Consider the following 18,092-nt stretch of genomic DNA (forward strand, 5'->3'; position numbering starts at 1 on the left):
TCTTATTTAGATAGATAAGGATTAGTTAGATAGATAAAGCATATAATAATAGATAAGTAATAGATAAATAGATAAAGTTTAATTAAAATAAATAGTTAATAATAATATATTTAAATAACTAATTAGATTATAATAATAAAAGTAATAAAAACTAAGCATTTATAGATTATAATAGGTATATAAAATCTTTTTATAGATTAAGATCCTCTCCTTAAATAAAGCTATACTAGTTATATCTAGATATAAATTGCTAATATATACCTGCTTATCTAAATAGCACTTAATACTTAGGTGATCGGCTTAAAGACTCCGGAAACGCTACTTATAATTACTATATCTTATAATAGCTTCAGGCAGAGCTATCCGTAGATGTCACCAGAAGTCAGTCCTCGGGCTTTAATGCTATATATATAACGGATACCGAGCCCGTCTTTCAGAGACTCTAGATTAGAGATTAATAACATCTAAATAGGACGTAGTCCTGATGCATAATACTGACCCAAGGACATATTGTTACCGCTAAAGTACTCACTCTCGGCCGTCGCTATAAACAGCACTGAGATCAGCGCCCTAGCTTACAGGTCCAGTGCGTTGGCTCAGGTATGCAGAAACCTTACGGCCTCCTATGGACATCTATTAAGTCTCCAGCAACGAGGCGCGACGTTTGTTTAAGCTCACTGATCTGTCTGAGCAGTGTTATAAGCTGCTGTGATTATCGACTGTGTGGATTTTGGCCATATCGTCGGCGCCGGGCATCAGTCGCGGAGCCTTGTAGACTGGATCCAATCCGAGACTGCACTGTCTGCGTCTACCGCCTTTAAGCACCGGCTATCACCTAAGGCCATTAAAGAAGCTCTCCGTGCTACCCTAGGACCCATAGGGATACCCAAGCCGGACTCGGAGACTCCAGAGATGAGGACCACGACCAAAATGTTCGTCCGAACTTCACCGGAGCGGGCCTCCGCCGTCGTGTGAGACAGCCACCTCCCGCGGACCAACGGGCCAATATGGTGCGAAGGGATCTTGGAGCTCCCATAATCTCCCATGATGACAAGGTTGTTTGAAAATTTCTTCCGACGGGCTCCCAACGCGCTGGTGAGGTCCTGGCTAGTCTATCTCGGAGCCCTAAGAAGCTCCGTGAGTTCATTCTTACCCACCAATCTTCTACCTTAAATAGGAAAAATGTAGAGGCTAAAGATAGCCTATTCTGGGGTTTTTTTTTTCTTCTTACCTTTCTTTGGATGGCCGTTAACGCTTTTTATCTTGAAGGTATCGTATGAGAACTGGAGGGTGTACGGCAATCCCCCCCCCCCCCCTTCTTCTCCGGCGGCGGAGATCATAAAGACCATGTTTTACCTAGGTAGATGGTAGACCCCTACAACCGGAAACCAGTTGGGAGCCAGTTTCTAGTTTCTTTTACGTAGTGTTTTCTTTTCCAATGGAATAATGTGTGGCCTTATGGGAGTCACTTGGCTTATCCAAAAGTCTCACATTGCATGGGGTTGTTCGCTAAGACAATCTTGGTTGGATTATGCAGCATGTAAGGGCTCCTCACTAAGAAACAGTTGGAAGATCATAGCTGAAGATGAGAGTTAGATATGGCAGACTACCTTCGTCGCTGGGTTTGTTGGATGGACCTGGCCTTGGACATATACAGTCTTCTTTGTCCTCCATAGCATTGTGATGATTATGAAATAGCATTTATACACGTTCTATAATGGCTATCTCTCTAGTGTCCCCGAAAGGCCCCAGTTATTGTTTCGAATCTCCAACGCTTGGAGTTGGTCGACCTGAATAACGGCACCTCGTCTAAATATGCGACTGCTTCTATTCCCTCAATATCCCATTTGGAAAATATGTCGTCAACCAAAGGCCGGCAGTATATTATACCAAGAGCCCCTAGGGCTAGATGGTTCGAAGTTAATAAAATTGGTCGTACGATTGTCTCGAGAGCACTGCTAGACAATGAGAAGTCATAGGGTTTCGAGCCAATCATGAAATGGGGACTTGACGCCTCGATGGGCCCAACCGTCATGTATAATCTTGAATATCATAGATCCGACACCGTCAGTTGGTCCCACGTAGCAGAGAAGCTCATGGCCATGATTGGGGCCATATTTTTCATGATTCAAGTCTTCCAATACTCTATTTGTGAGCAACTCCGGGAAGGCTATTATTCTTTGGCTCCGATGCACGCCATCGGTACTGATGCCCTTCGTCAGATCCTGTTGTCACTAAGACAATCGGAATGAAAGATCGCAGAGATGTGCTTTCCGAGAGGGTTGAGGGATTTCCTTGGGTTTGGAGCGACAATGTTCTTCCCTTTATGATGGAATATCTTGTAGGGAAGCCATCCTTGTACACCGCGCACAATGCTAACAACTCAACCCTAACCAGCTTGTGCGGTATCTGATTTGGGAGATAATCTTGAATATTGTTGCTAAGATCAACCCCTTTGCCGACAGGAGGTTTTATGACGCCTAGTGGAATAGTGGTATGTATTCCCTCCGACGGACTTGGATCGTGTCACTGACAAATTAAGTTCCATGGGATCAATTTGCTAGGGATTGAAACATGTTCCCCTTTTACGGCATGTCTACCATAGCTCATACCTTCCATAAAAGCTAACAAACATACGGCAACTATCATTAATTTCTTCCTATCCGTTTGCGTTCACGAGTTTGTCATCTGTTGCTTATTCTGTGAATGTTTCAGCTCCCGGTACTTTTCTCTACTCTGCCCCTTAGGGATGGCTGCGGGGGGACAGAGATAACCCAACATCAAACCCAGGCAGTCAGTCAAACTGAGCCGAACAAAGTGGTTGAAAGGCCCCCGGACTTCGGGTAATCTAGTATTTTGACTGTGAATTTCCACAGGCTCAAGTCGTCTGTGTAGTCTCTACCTCATTCTTTGACTGCATCGCATGGGTTTAAAGACGAGCCCATCATAGTATGCTCTACATATAAAATTGGCACTTTTAGGGAGGCTTTCACCATACGGCATACATAGCAAGCGAGTTACGTGGAATTTTTGCTTTCCCAGAGCCATTAAATATGAGAACTGGTCCGATTTACTCCACTCTGGGTATAAGTGATGTACTTTGGGCTCGCCGACTTTAAAACTTGACGTTTAATTCAACCTCCCATCAAACCCGGTAGTAAATCCTACGTGTCACTCATACTAGAAGCGTGGAATGGACAGTACCATCCACTAAAGAAGTAAGACTACATCTTCTCGTGGGTAGCCATTAGAGAACCTGCAATTATCACTTGTTAGCAACACGTCAAGTGGACGGACATGGAGCAAAGTTTTGGAGTAAAACCACTCACCAATGAATGTTGTTACCAAGCGGCTGCGAACTTGGCAGATATCCTCAGGAACTAGCCAGATGGTAGCTCCTAGCTTTCGAGCAATGCTGATGCTGAGCTTTGCATTCATGTAGGCGTCTTCGTCCGTTTGACCAGGGGTCACAAGGTCATAGTCAACATAGCTGCTCTTCATCCCGTTCAGAACGTCCAGGAGAAAAATGCCCGAACCAATGGAAGCATCTTTGAAAGATCTGATGGCCGAGTTCCGACCACCTTTTCTCGACATGTCGTTGGCCCATCTGACCATTTCGGCGTCGGTGATCTCTCTCTTTCCAAGCTTTTGAGCCAACGATGATAGGGTGAGAGTGATGTCTTTTCGCATCAGCTGCCAGACGAGACCGAGAGTCAATGTCTTTTGACCATCCGTAATGTCGGCGCCCTGAATGCCGACAAGAGAGAAACCATTTTGCTTGCCTAGCTCAATGGCATAGTTTGTGTTCTCTACAGCCTTGAACCTCGACATCTCACCCCCGTGGATCGGGGGTTTATTGACATGGCGCCAATTGACAGATCCTTTGATCACTTTGTCATAAGCTTGCATTAGAACTGAACCGTCCCTAAGGTCGTCGAAGAATGACACGACAGCGGGTTGAACATCCAAACTATTGAGCCACAGGGTGAAAACCCGAGCTTCACGTTCACCTTCAGCATCGAAGTCCTCCACTTCCAGCTTCTGCTCTTCAGTGATGGGATCAAGAGCAGGGTGGTTATTGAACAAATTAGCCACGAAGGCAAGGTTGAGTTTAGGGTTTCCAGCAACCAATGATTTGGGGGTCAGGAACTTGCGACAGCCCAGTTTGTCTGCCTCTTGGAGTACCTCCTCGGCTCGTTGGTGCAGGTCCCGAGTTTGCAGAGGAGCTCGAGTAACACCATACTCGGGGCCAATTTGGGCAAGTAGTACGGAGTAATTCTCACCGTCTTTAACATCATTGGAAAAGTTGGAAACCCTAAGGTACATAGTTAATTTCGTGCCTCATTTACAAAGTTTTGGGAAGATTTCTATCGAACCTTCGGTGCCAGTTGGCAGCTTTGAGATGGTAGTTGAACCATCGTAGCAGAATCTGCTCAGGGGGTAGTCGAAGGAACTGCTCCAGGGTTTCGTCCTCTTCCAGCAACCGGTATAGCTCGGGGTGAAGCTTGATGTCAATTTTCCCCAAAAGACCACGACGGATGACCTGCCAAATGAGACCAAGAATGAGATGCTCTCGGACCTCAATAATATCTCCAGCGCCAATGTTGACCACAGAGCAACCGATACCTTTTGCGGACTCAATGACTATGTTGTTGTTTTCTGTCATCTGGAAGGCATTGAGGGTCTTGCTCTTCTTCCCAGGCAAATTAAGGACTCGTTCATCAATGGTGTCGGGAACGCTGTCATTGATGAGCTTCGCTAGCACGAGACCATCCTTGCAGTCATCGAACATCTCGAATGTGTCCGTGGGGAACGGGAGCCTAGAGCCAATATCGGCATCCCCGGCGAGAACGGCATTGATGTGGCGGGTGAATTCGGTGCGCTCGTCTTCGTTGATTGTGTGGGTGATATTGGCGCTCGAGCCTTGGACCTGGATTTTCCCGCTCACGCTGCCTTTGGAGCTATGGCCCCCGGTGCGCTGGGAGACCACTCCACTCCCCGAGGGTTTATGAGCTGACACCTTGTTCCTGGGGGACGAGGCATCGCGAAGCTTGGCAACGAGCTACTGTACTTAGCGACATATAACTACATAACCAGACTGTAAAGTGCTCACCCCAACATAATCCTCAAGTTCGACGCGTCGCGAGGAGTCAAGTTCGACCTCCTTTAGAGCTTGGCGGACAACATCGTACGGCTGGTTTTCACTTTGCTGTGTTGCCTTGATCGCGGTGGCTTCGTCGAGGTATCCTTTGTCGTCGACATCAAGGCGTTGGAAGGCATCAGACAATGAGAATATCTCATTTTGTTGAAACTGAGGAAATTTCCTGCGGTAACAGTCGGCAAGTCAGCACACTCTCTGCGAAGGTTGCCGCGGGGTGGTTCGGGAGCGGCGGACCTCTGTAGCTTCAAAACGTTCATTGTTAGACAACCACCTCAGCCACAAGGTAGCCGGGGGGTTCAAGAAAAGTAAAGAACTACTTGACCTTCCACGGAGATAGTAAATGGCAAATAACAATCCGTTTGGGGTTGTTCTATCCGAAGGTCGTTGGCGGGTGGGTTTTTACAAGAGGCAAGTTTAAGTCTGGTTTGATCGGCAAGATGCAATTACGTCGGGTTGTGTCGCACTGCCTGCCAAACCTCAGCGGGGGCGGGGAGCCCGGCGCGGTCGAAGATACGAGTTTGCCTGCGGGATTAAGTTCCTTCAAGCTAGAGGTATGTTCCCCCTGTGGCATGTACTGTGGGTAACTACCTGTGTTCCTAGAAATGTACCTTGCAGGATGTACCTAGTCAAGTGGGCGCGTACCTGATGACGCGCGCCTGAGGGGCAGTGCATCTAGTATATACTACGGATACTAGTACGGATACTACTAGTAGGTTATTAACCTGGAAATTACATATTATATCTTAGTACTAGTAGTATAGATAAGTACTACTAGTACTAAGTAGCATTATACTACTAGCGGCTAATAGGTATATAGGTACCTATATAATTATATAAGTACGATTAATTCTAGGTTCTTACTAATAATACCCTTATTATAGGTATATAAATAATATTATAACTAGATATATAAGGAAAGTAAAGAGGTATAATAAGGTAGGATAATTATAGTATAGCTATAATATTATAATTAGGGGGTAGATAATAACTAATATATTAATTAATTTTTAAAGTAATTTAAAATAAGGCTTAAATATAAAAATATTATAAACCTAATAAATTAGTTTTAATTAGGGTTATTAGCTATAAAAAAGAATACTTATATTAAAAGAAATTAATATAATAATTAATATAGCTATATATTATTAATAACTAAAGAGAAAAAGAAGTATATCTATTTAATAGAAAATTAAAGGATTTTATATAATAATAACTATTTACTTCTTTATTTAAAGATTATTAAAATATAATAATCCCGCGATCCCTTTTATAGCTTATTAGATAATAGTATATCTATAATTTAATCTTTTAGGTTAAATAATCCCTTTCTTTTATCCTTTAATTCTATAACCTATAGCTATCTAATAAGGCTAAGTATATCGGTTTATAATATATACCTTATTTTAAGATCTTTTATAAAATTCCTATTTTTATAAATATAAGTATTTTTTAATTATATTAAAACTATTATCGTTTATTAGTAAAGCTAAGATATATCTAATAATCCTTTAATATATTATTAAATAATAAGATAAGGTTTTATTTAAAAGTTAATTCTTTATCGATATTAATATAAAATAAAGTAAATTCTTTAATTATATCTTTTAAATCTATAACTTATAAAAAGACCTTTTAAATATTATAAGATTATATTTTATAATATTAAAAATCTAATAAGCCTAAGGTATAACCTTATTTTATTAAAGCTAAAGTTATTTTATTAATTATTTATTAATAATTTTAATTTTAATATAATTATTAAGGTTAATTATAATTTTATAAAGTTATTACCTTTAAATTAATCTATTAATATAAAACTATAATATTATCCTTAAGGTAAATATCTTAATTAATATTAAGGTATTTATTTTAATTATTTAAAGTTTCTTTTTTTATTAAAGGGTTTAGAATTTTATCTTTAAAGGTTTTTAGTAAATATTCTAAAGATAATTATAATTCTTATAATTAAAATAATAAAAGGTTTTATTATTTTTATTTTTTAGGTTTTTTACTTTAATATTTATTATAATATTAAAGTATATAAATTATATAAAAACTTTTATAATATAAAATTATCTCTCTTATATATTAAGGTTATATTAATTTTATTTTATTTAAGGTAATATTATAAGCTTAGCTAATTATTATCCCTTTAATAATACCTTTTCTTTTATAATAATTCTTAAAATTACTTTATAAATATAATAACTTTCCTTTTTATAAAAGAGATAACCTTTATATAAAGATTATTATACTCCTAAAAGGATAATTATAGCCTAATATAATAATATAATATTTATTATTTTTTTCTTAGAAATATTTCTTTTAAAAAATTAAGGTATAAATAAAAATCTTTTAGAGATTAATTATCCTTTTAATAAATATTTTTAATTACCTTATAAAGATTAATTCTTTTAAGGTTAAATCCTTAAAAAGAATTAATAATTACTTCTTAAGCTTAGCTTAATTATTATAAAGGTTTTATTATTTCTTTTTATAGGTTATTTATTAAGATAATAATCTTAATATAAATATATATTAATATTAATTTAGTTAAAGCTAAATAAGATCTTTTTTAAATCTTATTAATATTTATAAGTATTACCTTTAAATAATTAATATAAGTTATTAAGCTAATTATCTTTTTATTAGAAGGTTATTTTAAGTTTAAGGGTAATAAAATTATAGATCTTTATTTTCTTTTTTTATTAGATACCTTATAAAAATATTATTAATATTTTAAAAGTAATTTAATTTTATTAAAGGTAAATATTTATAAAAATACCTTTTCTTTATCTTAAAGCGTTTTTAGCTATTATAATTAAAAGATCTAGGTTTATATAGCTATTTATTTCTATAATAAGGTATAATTAAAGCCTAGGCTAGCCTTAATTAATAAATTAGGTAATATTAACTTCTTTATTAGGATTAAAAGTAACCCTTAATTATTATACCTAAGAGTTAATATTATCTTAGGTAAAGGATCTTTTTTTATACTAAGAAATAATAATTAGGTAAAGCGATAATAATAATAGGTTTATTATATTATAAGATTAAAGCTTACTAAGTAAGCTATATAATATAATAAACTCGCCTTATAGATAAGGTATATAGGTACCGGGTATATAACTAAGTCTAAGATATTATAAGTTAAGATCCTATACCTTTTAATATTTACCCGTTATATACTTCTTAGTTATTAATATTATTTAATAATATTAATTATAACTTTATTTATATAACTTTTATTTATTATTATATTAATCCCTTTTAATTTAAATCCTATTATTAAAGCTTAGGTAATAACCTTAATACTTAGGAATATCTTATCTTATTTTATTAAATATAAAACGATATAAACCTTCTTTTTACCTTATAATAAGAACCCTTAATATTATATTATATTACTTAGTAAGGCGCTTTATAAATATATAAGGTTATATAACTATAAGTCTTTATATTAATTATCTTAATTATCTTAATCTAATCTTAATATAACTTACTTATATATTATTTTATAATTATAAGTATTATTATTTAATTATAGCTAGGAAAGATTATATTAGCCTATAGTAGGTAAAATATCGTATTAAAGCCCGGTTTTCTTAATATAATTATTAATTATAATAATAGCTATACGCTAGGGTATAAGACGAGGCTAGGCTATAAGATAAAGCATAAGATAAGCTAGAAGCTAGAATATAATAAGAAAAGAGGCTACCTACTTATAGTTTATAGTATATATAAGACTATAAAAGAGGTACTTTTTTCTACCCTTTAAAATATAATATAAGAAGCCTATAAGGCAGAAATTTAATAAGTCGGGATATCGTATATTAGGTTTAGGGTTAGAATAACTAATACATAGACCCGTGGCTATATAGCCCCGTATACTTATAGGGCGCTACCTACTAGTAGATTACCTAAGTTAATCCGCTAACGTTACTAACCTACCAGGTAATAACAGGTTTTTTTGAAAACTAGATCTCCTCCTAAACGATTAAAACATTTCCACCGACTCGAAGCGAAGTAATAGTATCTAGTACGCTCATAACTTCATGCACACACAGGTAAATGGCAACTACCTTGCGCGACTACTGCCTACTACAGTAGATTGGACAAGTACCTTCGCTACCTACTAGGTACTTTACTCGTCAAACAAACCCGAATGAAGTCAAGGACGCTACTAAAAGCTTAGAGCCAACTTTTCTTCCGAATCCTGCTGCCAACAGATGTCTAATTGCGAGGCATGTGGGGAGGCCTTGGTCTTCCGCCCTGGCGACGGAGGCGATGGTTACGAGGATGGCGATGTTATCGAAGTTCCCGATGACCTCGAGCTCCCTTGCGGTTGTCATTTTCACTGGTAAGATGGATGAGTTTCCCTTCGCTACATATCTACATCACTAAGTCCTATTATAGGCAATGCTTGCTGGACGGCTCCTCTGCTATAGCATTGTCCCTTAAATGCCCTAATTGCAATATATACTTGCCCACGGACAATCCCCGCTCATCCGCCGCCAACTCTTTCCTGCCCCCCATGGGAGTGCCTATCTTGGTTCGCTATAGAAACGAAGGAGGCTTCCAGGCCGACCTCGACATTCTCCCTGCGATAGCTGAAGAGGCATATCTAATAGATCACCCGGAAACCAGAGTCGCCCGAGCTTTCCTGAGCATGTGCTCAGAGGGCGATGTCAACGGGATTGTCGAGTTGTTGGCGGCTGTAGATGGAGATGAAGAGGCTGGCCTCGACATTGCTTCGGTGGTACGGTACCAGGATCCTCTGTCTGGGATGAAAAGTGGTCTTCATCTAGCCGTCGAGCAGAGACAGGTCGAGGTCGCGTTGCTGCTTCTTTGGTTGTGTTCAGCAACGCCCACCGAATCTTTCCCCGCGGCTGCGCGGCAGGTGGCTGAAAGCGCAGATGTAGGCCGTTTATCAGTGGGTTCCAATGAGGAGGATATCCGGAGATTAAAAGATTGCAGCGGTCTTACACCAGAGCATCTCGCTCGCCGACTACAGGGAACTTGGGCAGAATATTTAGACATGGGACTCTTCTAAAGAGAAATACTTAGAATTACTTCTATATTATATAATATCTTCTTATTACACCATTGATGATTAATATTAAGATAGTATAATATAATAATATAATATAGCTTTTATAAGTCTTAAGTAATAGCTATCATATATCCGGCTATAGGGTAAAATGTCTTATAATATTAATATCCCTATTTATAGTATCTATCTATATATAGGAAGGAATACTATTAAAGTAGCTAGTAGAAGGCATAGAAATAAATATATTATATTATATTATATATTATTATGTATAGCAGTTTTTATCATCTAGCTTATATAGACTATTTAATATTTTAGCCAGCTATCTTTTATTTGATCGTTTTAATAATAACTGCGATAGAATAAAATGATTCACATCAACATCAGCCCAATAACCCATATGCGAGGCAATAGCATTGATAGGGTTAAAATCAAGCATACTCCTGATATTTAAATATTAGCAGTAAGTCGCCGTCGGTTATCGAAAAATAACATAAAGTGACCAAAGTATACTTACTCTTGAATACTGTAGTCGACCCTGCCATTGCGGTTCAAGGCTCTGATTTTGTTCTCCTCCATTTGCATCTTGCGTGCCTTCCGTAACTCATCTTGTGCCTCATCGGAATTGTCACCGTCACCGAGGCTTCGCGCAGCGCGTCTCTTCTGGAACTGGGAAAAAAGTGTCTCAAGTTCGTCATCAATAAGTGTCGGGTCATTGATACCTGGGCTGGCTTTCTCGCCAGACACAGCAAAATCCGCCAGCTGCTTCTGTCGCTCGTCTGTTTTGTCCCCAATCTTACCCTCGTCGGTGATAAATGTCACCGGCGAAGTGTTCGGCGCAGCACCCGCTTCTTGCTGGCCTTGACTAGATCGCATCTGGTCGGCCATCTGGCTGACCTCCTCGTTGGTGAGTCCAAGGCTGCGGTTGAGCATGTTATTCGCAATACCGGCGCTAATGCTAGACCATAGCCCACTGACGCTCTGACCAACCTTCGCACCAATGCCCGTTAGCCCCTGATTTGCCGCATCCAGAATGCCTTTCCTTGTGTAAGGAAGCCCCTGGGGCCTTAACGTCGTCATCGCGGGTGATATCAGGGGTTCAAGACGGTAACTGATGGGGTCTGACGGATGGAATATGTTAAACAACTGTCGAGTTTTGGGAGATGATACCCATGGCGGAAGACCGCGTATGGACGAAGTTCCCTGGTCATTGGTAGCGCCCGCCGACGTGGAAAAGAATTGTTCGCCCCCGGGGTTAGGACTTGACATGTCGAGTGATGCGCTTGCCGCCGAAGGCCGGGCAGCGATAGTCCTGTGACAAGAGAATCCTATTAGTGCTAACTATTATGCCATGTTATCTGGTCTCACCAGACTTACCGTCCTTCAAGCATCTGGAATAAGCCAATTGGAGAGCCAAGGCAAAAACAGTTTTCAACCTCAAAGCAGAATGCCATGTCATTCCCTTTGTCTTGAGCCATTGTCTCCGAGCGTCTTGGCCAGAAACAAAGAGGGTTATTTGTGTCGTCTAGCGGTTCGGAGTCCTTCTGGCGGCAGAGTATGTCAAACAAGATAGCGGATCCCAAAGAGTGACCCATCAAATGCACTTTCCCACTGAATTCCGGGTTTCTCTCCCTGTAGAGATTGAAAATACGATTGCATTCCCCCAGCACAATCCTGGAGATCTGTTCTCTGTAAGAACTTTGGTATAGCAGGACATCCAGAGCGAGGTCGGATATCAAGGACCTGGCAAATGCGACGCCCTCTACCGTAATATCGTCAAGAGAGGGGTCTGTGCGGCTCCATTAGTAACATTGAAACCACGCAGTTTAAAGTTTACACTAAGTCAATAGAACTTACAAGAAAATTCTCCTTCTGGCATGTCGCCCAAGTCATACTCGTCCCGTTTCCCTCGTTGGCGTGGGAAATCCAGGAGATGTCTCCAGCATACTGGGAGCACCTGGACCCGACAATTCCCATGTCCAGCGCCCAATTCCGAGTTGAGCGCCTTCAGATCGGGAGAATTAGCGTATACAGACTTCATAGTCTTGCGTAGGATATTAACGTCGTGGACAAAATTCACACTCTCCATCCTACACTAATTGATCAGAGGAGGGTTTCTTAATTTTTAGGTAAGGGGTTAGGTAAAGGGGCTGGGTAAGGGGCTCAACTAACCGCAAGCTGAGCTGTTGACCAATTCCATGAGTTACCAGTATTATGTGGTCGACCTCGCGCCCTTGAGCTTCGCCCGTCTGGGTATGGTAATCCTGGATTTCTTGCTCTTGTCGCTCCTGTACTTCCTCTTCAGTGCCTGCGGAATCCCTTCCACTTCTTTCGATGAGAGAAGATAGCTGTCTTCGAAGCGTTGCATCCTGGTCTTCAATGCGTCTTGACGACGATTGGCTGGAGTCCGGCCTTTCCCCATTCGACCTTGACGATGGTGGCGGAGCAGATCGTCTTTTGAGCAGCCTTTGCTGCTGCGCGTCCAAGCCAGGAACATCCCCAGCTGAAGACAGAGTTTCGCCTTTATCTTTATCCTTATCTTTTGTCTTGGTTGGCTCTGAATACCCTCGGGTCAGTTTAACTCCGCTCATGTAACCCCCGCCGGCAAATCTCTCATAGACCGAGGAGGTAACCCGTGACAATATCGTATCGGTGCAAAGCCAGGCGGTCGCAGAACCGTGGTATGTCGCTACATTGTTCATATATGTCCCAAACAGGCGGTAAGACTGAGGTTGACATTGAGTGCTTTGATTAGGCGCTTCGACGGCCGAGGCATTTGGCAAGAGGTGTGAGGTGGACGGCGATTTCTTAGTTGTAGTCGGGATATTCTCCTCGGATGGATTGAAATTGACGGTTTTTGCTCCTGACTGGCTTCGAGGTCGTGCTGCGTGAAATGTGAGCGTATAATCAGCGATTCGGACAGGGTGCAGCTAAAGCACCGTACATGAATTGACCCATGGCTTAAGCTTCAGATAGCCCTATTCAACGATTCAGTAAGAATCCAGCAAGTCCGGAATCAAACGCACCTCTTCGAGTTGGGCTGCGAGGTTCTCCTCGCAGGGTCGAAGTTGAGATCCTTCCTGGAAGAACCAAGTTCCCCGGCGCACTAGTAGGAAATTAGCCACCATATGCCCTTGAACTAAGTATGTAGCAAGTTTTATACCTTCATATACTGGCCCATGCCAGTAGACTGGGGCCAATTCGCGCTGTTCAATGTCAACATCGAATAAGAAGTCTTCGTTCACGGGCACTTTGACGGCGATTTCCCTTGGGATCGCTTCTTTGCGGGCCCCATCGTCTCCTTCAGCCCTAACCCCCTGGAGCTTTGGGGATGGGAATATGTCCACGGCAGGGGCCTGAACACTTTGCTCTTCTGCTACCTCAAGCAATTTCTGGTACCTTGCCTCAATGACATTCGAGTCCGGGACCGAAAACGCTGAGAATTTCTTTGGCTGGGTAGGGGGCTTTGAGGTTTGTGCCTTCTTTCCTGCTAGAATTTGCGACTTCCGTTTTGCAACCTATGATAGTCGTCAGGGGCGAAATACTACGTCAGCAAGGGAGAAATACATCGACGGCGTGGAACCACTGGACATTGAGCGGAGGGCAATCGGGAGGATAGGTATGCAGGCTTTGGCCGTACAAATGAGTGATGCTGTGATCACCGGGGCCAATAGGCGATACATTCGTGACGGCTCCGGAAACCTCGTCTGTCTTCGTCTTTTTAGTTAGGGTAGTCGACGAGGTTGGCTTCGCTGCCCATGGATTGATTGATTCAACGGCGGAGCTTAAGTAGGACTTCCCCCCTTTCTGCTCCGGGGCTTCCGCCGCCATGATAGTCGCACGAAGACTCGACCATCCACCGGAAGACTTCTTGCCTCCTGTGATGAAGGGCGGGCGTCCGAAGGTTTGGGGGATGGTCAATGGACCAGGCTTAACACGAACGAAGGCCAACTTGAATATGCGAAAGAGGATCGATCCTCCAAATTGGGTTTCAAATGCGTGACCTAGAATGCCCCATGAAAAGTGAGTAATATGCAGGGAGCATGGCGTATGGTATGCCCATCCGATTATCTTTCTCGGAAGAGTGCACCCTATGGTAAGGAGGCTCACAGCTTAATATCCCATAAAATCCTAATACTCAGAAACGTTTCCCACCTGCTGAAACTTCTGGGGCTTCTGATTGCTCCGATGGAGTGGCGGTCGGTGGGCAAAGCTAAGGGTAGTCAGACACATCCAGCATCCATAACAGCAAGTTTGCCAGTCATGACGTACGTTCGTTCCCTAGGTCTCCCAGGGCCAGAGTGCTCGATTCTGTGTCATAGGCAGCCCAGAATATAGTCTTTTCCTTCCCGCTGCTACTGGAGCCTTGGACAGGCAGCGACAAAATCGCTTTGAAGTGTGTCTAAGCTAAGCATGTAACAGATGTGAGGCGATGTGATAGATTGATTGGGGTGTAAGATCGCAACCATCTCTGGTTACCAGTCAGCAAAGGAGAAGGTAGGGCACCTACCGTAGCTAACCTAGGGATATACCCCTGAAGTAGTAATAAAGATATATACGTAGTACTGAAATATAATAAATATTTATTATTAATAAGCTTGCTTAACTAATTATTAGCTAAGGCTAAAGTAGATATTATAGGCTTAATATAGATAAAAAATATAAAGCACCTACGATATAAGCTAAGAAGAATTTAATATTAACTCTAATATAAAGAAAAAGCCTAATAAGTAATAAAAATAAATATAAGCTATTTTATATTAAGAGAGGCTATAATAAAGCCTAAGATAAAAGATATAATAAATATATATATATAAAGTAAAATAAAATTTAATAAATAATATTAAATATATAATTAGAAAGCTTAATTAATATTATAATAAAATATAATAAAATAATAATTTATTATTAATTAAAATAATATTAATTCTTTTAAATATAATATTAATACTTTTATTTTAATTAATAATTATAGATTTTATAAAAGATTATATTTATATTTAAATTAATAAGGTATTATATAATATATAATATAAAAGAGAGTTAAATAGCTAATTAAGATAATAATAAAAGGTTTCTTATATTATAAGACTAAAGCTTACTAAATAAGCTATATTAAGGCTATATATTTCTATTATAGATAAGATATATAAGTATTAATTATATAGATAAATCTAAGATATTAATAAGCTAACCTTTATAAATCTTATAATCTTTATTTATTATAATTATTTTTTTTCTTAGAAGTATTTATTATAAGCGCTAAGATTTTCTTATAATATTATTAAATCTATCTAATTATCTTATTATTTTATTAATAAAATAAAATATTAAGAGATATTTATATTTATTACGTTTATAATTAAAGGTTATAACCTAAGAATTATAATAAAGAATTATAATTAAAAAGAGTTTAATATTAGTTTTTATTATATATATAAGATAAATATTAATTATATAGATAATTTATATTATTATCTTTATTTTTAATTTATCTTATATATTAATTATATTACTTTATAATTTATAATCCTTAGGTTAATTTACTTTTTAAGTATAATTATAGCTTATAATAACTTATTATATATATAAATTATCTATATAAATAATATTATATCTAATCTAATTTATTAAAACTTTAGATTCTTTATATTATTATTATAATTATTATAATATTAATAGCTTTATTTTTTATTTTTATTATAATTAATCTCCTTAAGCCTTATATATAAGGCGCTTTAATAATAGCTTTATTATTATATATCCTTTATTTATATTATTATATATAATAATCTCTCCTTAACTTATTATCTTATATTAATTTATATAGCTAATACTTATATAATCTATTTATAAGTTAAGTATCTAACTTTATATATCTTATTTAATATATATTAATTCTATAATATAATAGATTAATTATTATTATTATACTACCTAATTATTTAAATTTATATTATATTATTTATTATATATCTTAATTATCTTTAATAAGTATTAACTTGCTTATATTAGCTATAACTTAAGTTAAGTATTCTTAAATAGTAACTTTTAATATTATTATATATATAAATTTAAGAATACGTTTAATACCTAATATATAAATATAATAAAATAAGCTAATAATATAAGACTAATTTATATTATTTATTCTTAAAGTATTTTTTAATATAAAATATATTATTTTATCTATTTAATTAAATAAATATATAGATATAAAATAAAATACTAGCTTATATAAAAGCTAATATATAATTTATAATATTATAATTTAACTTAGCTAAAGTATATAGCTAATAAGTAACTTTATAAATAAAATAATAAGATATAATCCCTAATCCTTTACCTAAGGTATTATCTACTAGTAAAAGATAGATTATTTATATAGCTAACTAAAGTCCTTTATTCTTTAATTAATATAAAAAAGACTAGAAAATATAATAAATCCTAGATAACCCTAACTATTATTTTTATACTTAATAAGTATTAAATAAGCTTTTTATTATTTATAATAATATTACTATTAATTATTATTATAATATCTATTAATAATATTAAGTATATAATAAGCTATATCTACCTATATATTTATTTTAATAAAAATATATAAAAAGTCCTTATTAGCTAAACGTAAGATATATAGATATAAGTAGGTTATCTATATTTAATAATATCATATAATACTTTCCTATATAAATTTAATATTAAGAATATCCCTTATTATTAATATTATTATAAATTATTATATATACCGTTTCTAGCTAGGTATATATAATTAATATAATTATAAAATTAATAATATTAGCTACTTTTACTTAAGCCCTTTAAGTATAATATTACTTAGTAGCGATAAAAGTAATAAAACCTTATTATCCTTTATCTTATTATTTCTTTAGTAGAAGATCTAGCTAAGGTATTTTATTATAATTTTAATCGAATTATTGCTTTTAGGTAATAGGAATATTATCGTAAATAATAGTTTAGATATTATTATCGCTTTTAAAATTATAGCCTATATCTTAATATTATATAATCTATATTTATCGATAAAAAGAAGTTAACCTCTTTACCTTTAAATTAATTATAATACTTAATAATAAAAGATTTAAGGGATTTAACTTCTATATTAATATTAACTTCTATATTAATATTATAATTTTTAGCTTATTTTTAGAAGGTAATATAGTTTTTAGCTATTTATCTATCTCTATATTATCTAATCTTATAATTTATAAGTAATTTAAATATAATTAATTAAATATTATAGATTTATTAATAATAAAGCTTTTTATCGTATTTATCTTATATATTATTATCTTATTATTATATTTTAGTAATATTAATAAAAGAAGTAAATAATATACTTAATAATTTAATAATAATATTTTACTTTTATTATTTTATTATACCTTTTACCTAAGTAAATATAATATCTTATTATTCTTTTATTTATTTAAATAAAATACTCCTTTTTATTATAATATATTATATTTATTATATATTAATATAATTAAAAGAACTTTAAAAAAGAGAATAGAGTTTATTAAGGCGCTTAATAATATTAGCTATAATTTTAAATCTCGATTCTTTAGGTAAAAGGTAAATATATCTTAGATAAATATCTTAATATACCCTAAGCTAAATCTATAATAAGAAAAGGTTAGATAGCTACTATAAGTATAGATTTTTAAGATAAACCTAAAATAGGTATTATAATATAAGCTCTTAGTTTAAAGGAAAAAGCCTATTTTAAGTAAATTACTTAAAGATATTTATCTTTATAAAGCTTACTTTAATAATTTTATCTAATAAATTAATAAATTAATATTAATTAAAAAAATTATTTTATTTTATAATTAACCTAAGAATCTATTA

The 18,092-nt window shown here is 36.1% G+C and overlaps 2 protein-coding genes across 2 annotated transcripts; both read right to left on the reverse strand.

The window, feature by feature from the left end:
- Nucleotides 1–3,224: 3,224 nt before the first annotated feature.
- Nucleotides 3,225–5,418, reverse strand: fim1 (fimbrin; the record flags this gene model as incomplete). The annotated part of the gene is made up of 5 exons (XM_083191869.1): nt 3,225–3,256; nt 3,330–4,315; nt 4,377–5,062; nt 5,114–5,324; nt 5,396–5,418. 5 exons carry the CDS (start codon nt 5,416–5,418, stop codon nt 3,225–3,227), a joined length of 1,938 nt encoding a protein of 645 aa, XP_083053083.1.
- Nucleotides 5,419–10,730: 5,312 nt separating this feature from the next.
- ACO1O0_002400 (DDHD family phospholipase) lies at nt 10,731–11,297 on the reverse strand (the record flags this gene model as incomplete). Its single annotated transcript, XM_083191870.1, has 1 exon — nt 10,731–11,297. The coding sequence occupies one exon, from the start codon at nt 11,295–11,297 to the stop codon at nt 10,731–10,733; it is 567 nt and encodes a 188-aa protein (XP_083053084.1).
- Nucleotides 11,298–18,092: the final 6,795 nt, after the last annotated feature.

Source organism: Amphichorda felina (genome assembly GCF_050947745.1).
Source record: "Amphichorda felina strain 45539 chromosome Unknown scaffold_2, whole genome shotgun sequence".
NCBI lineage: Eukaryota > Fungi > Ascomycota > Sordariomycetes > Hypocreales > Bionectriaceae > Amphichorda > Amphichorda felina.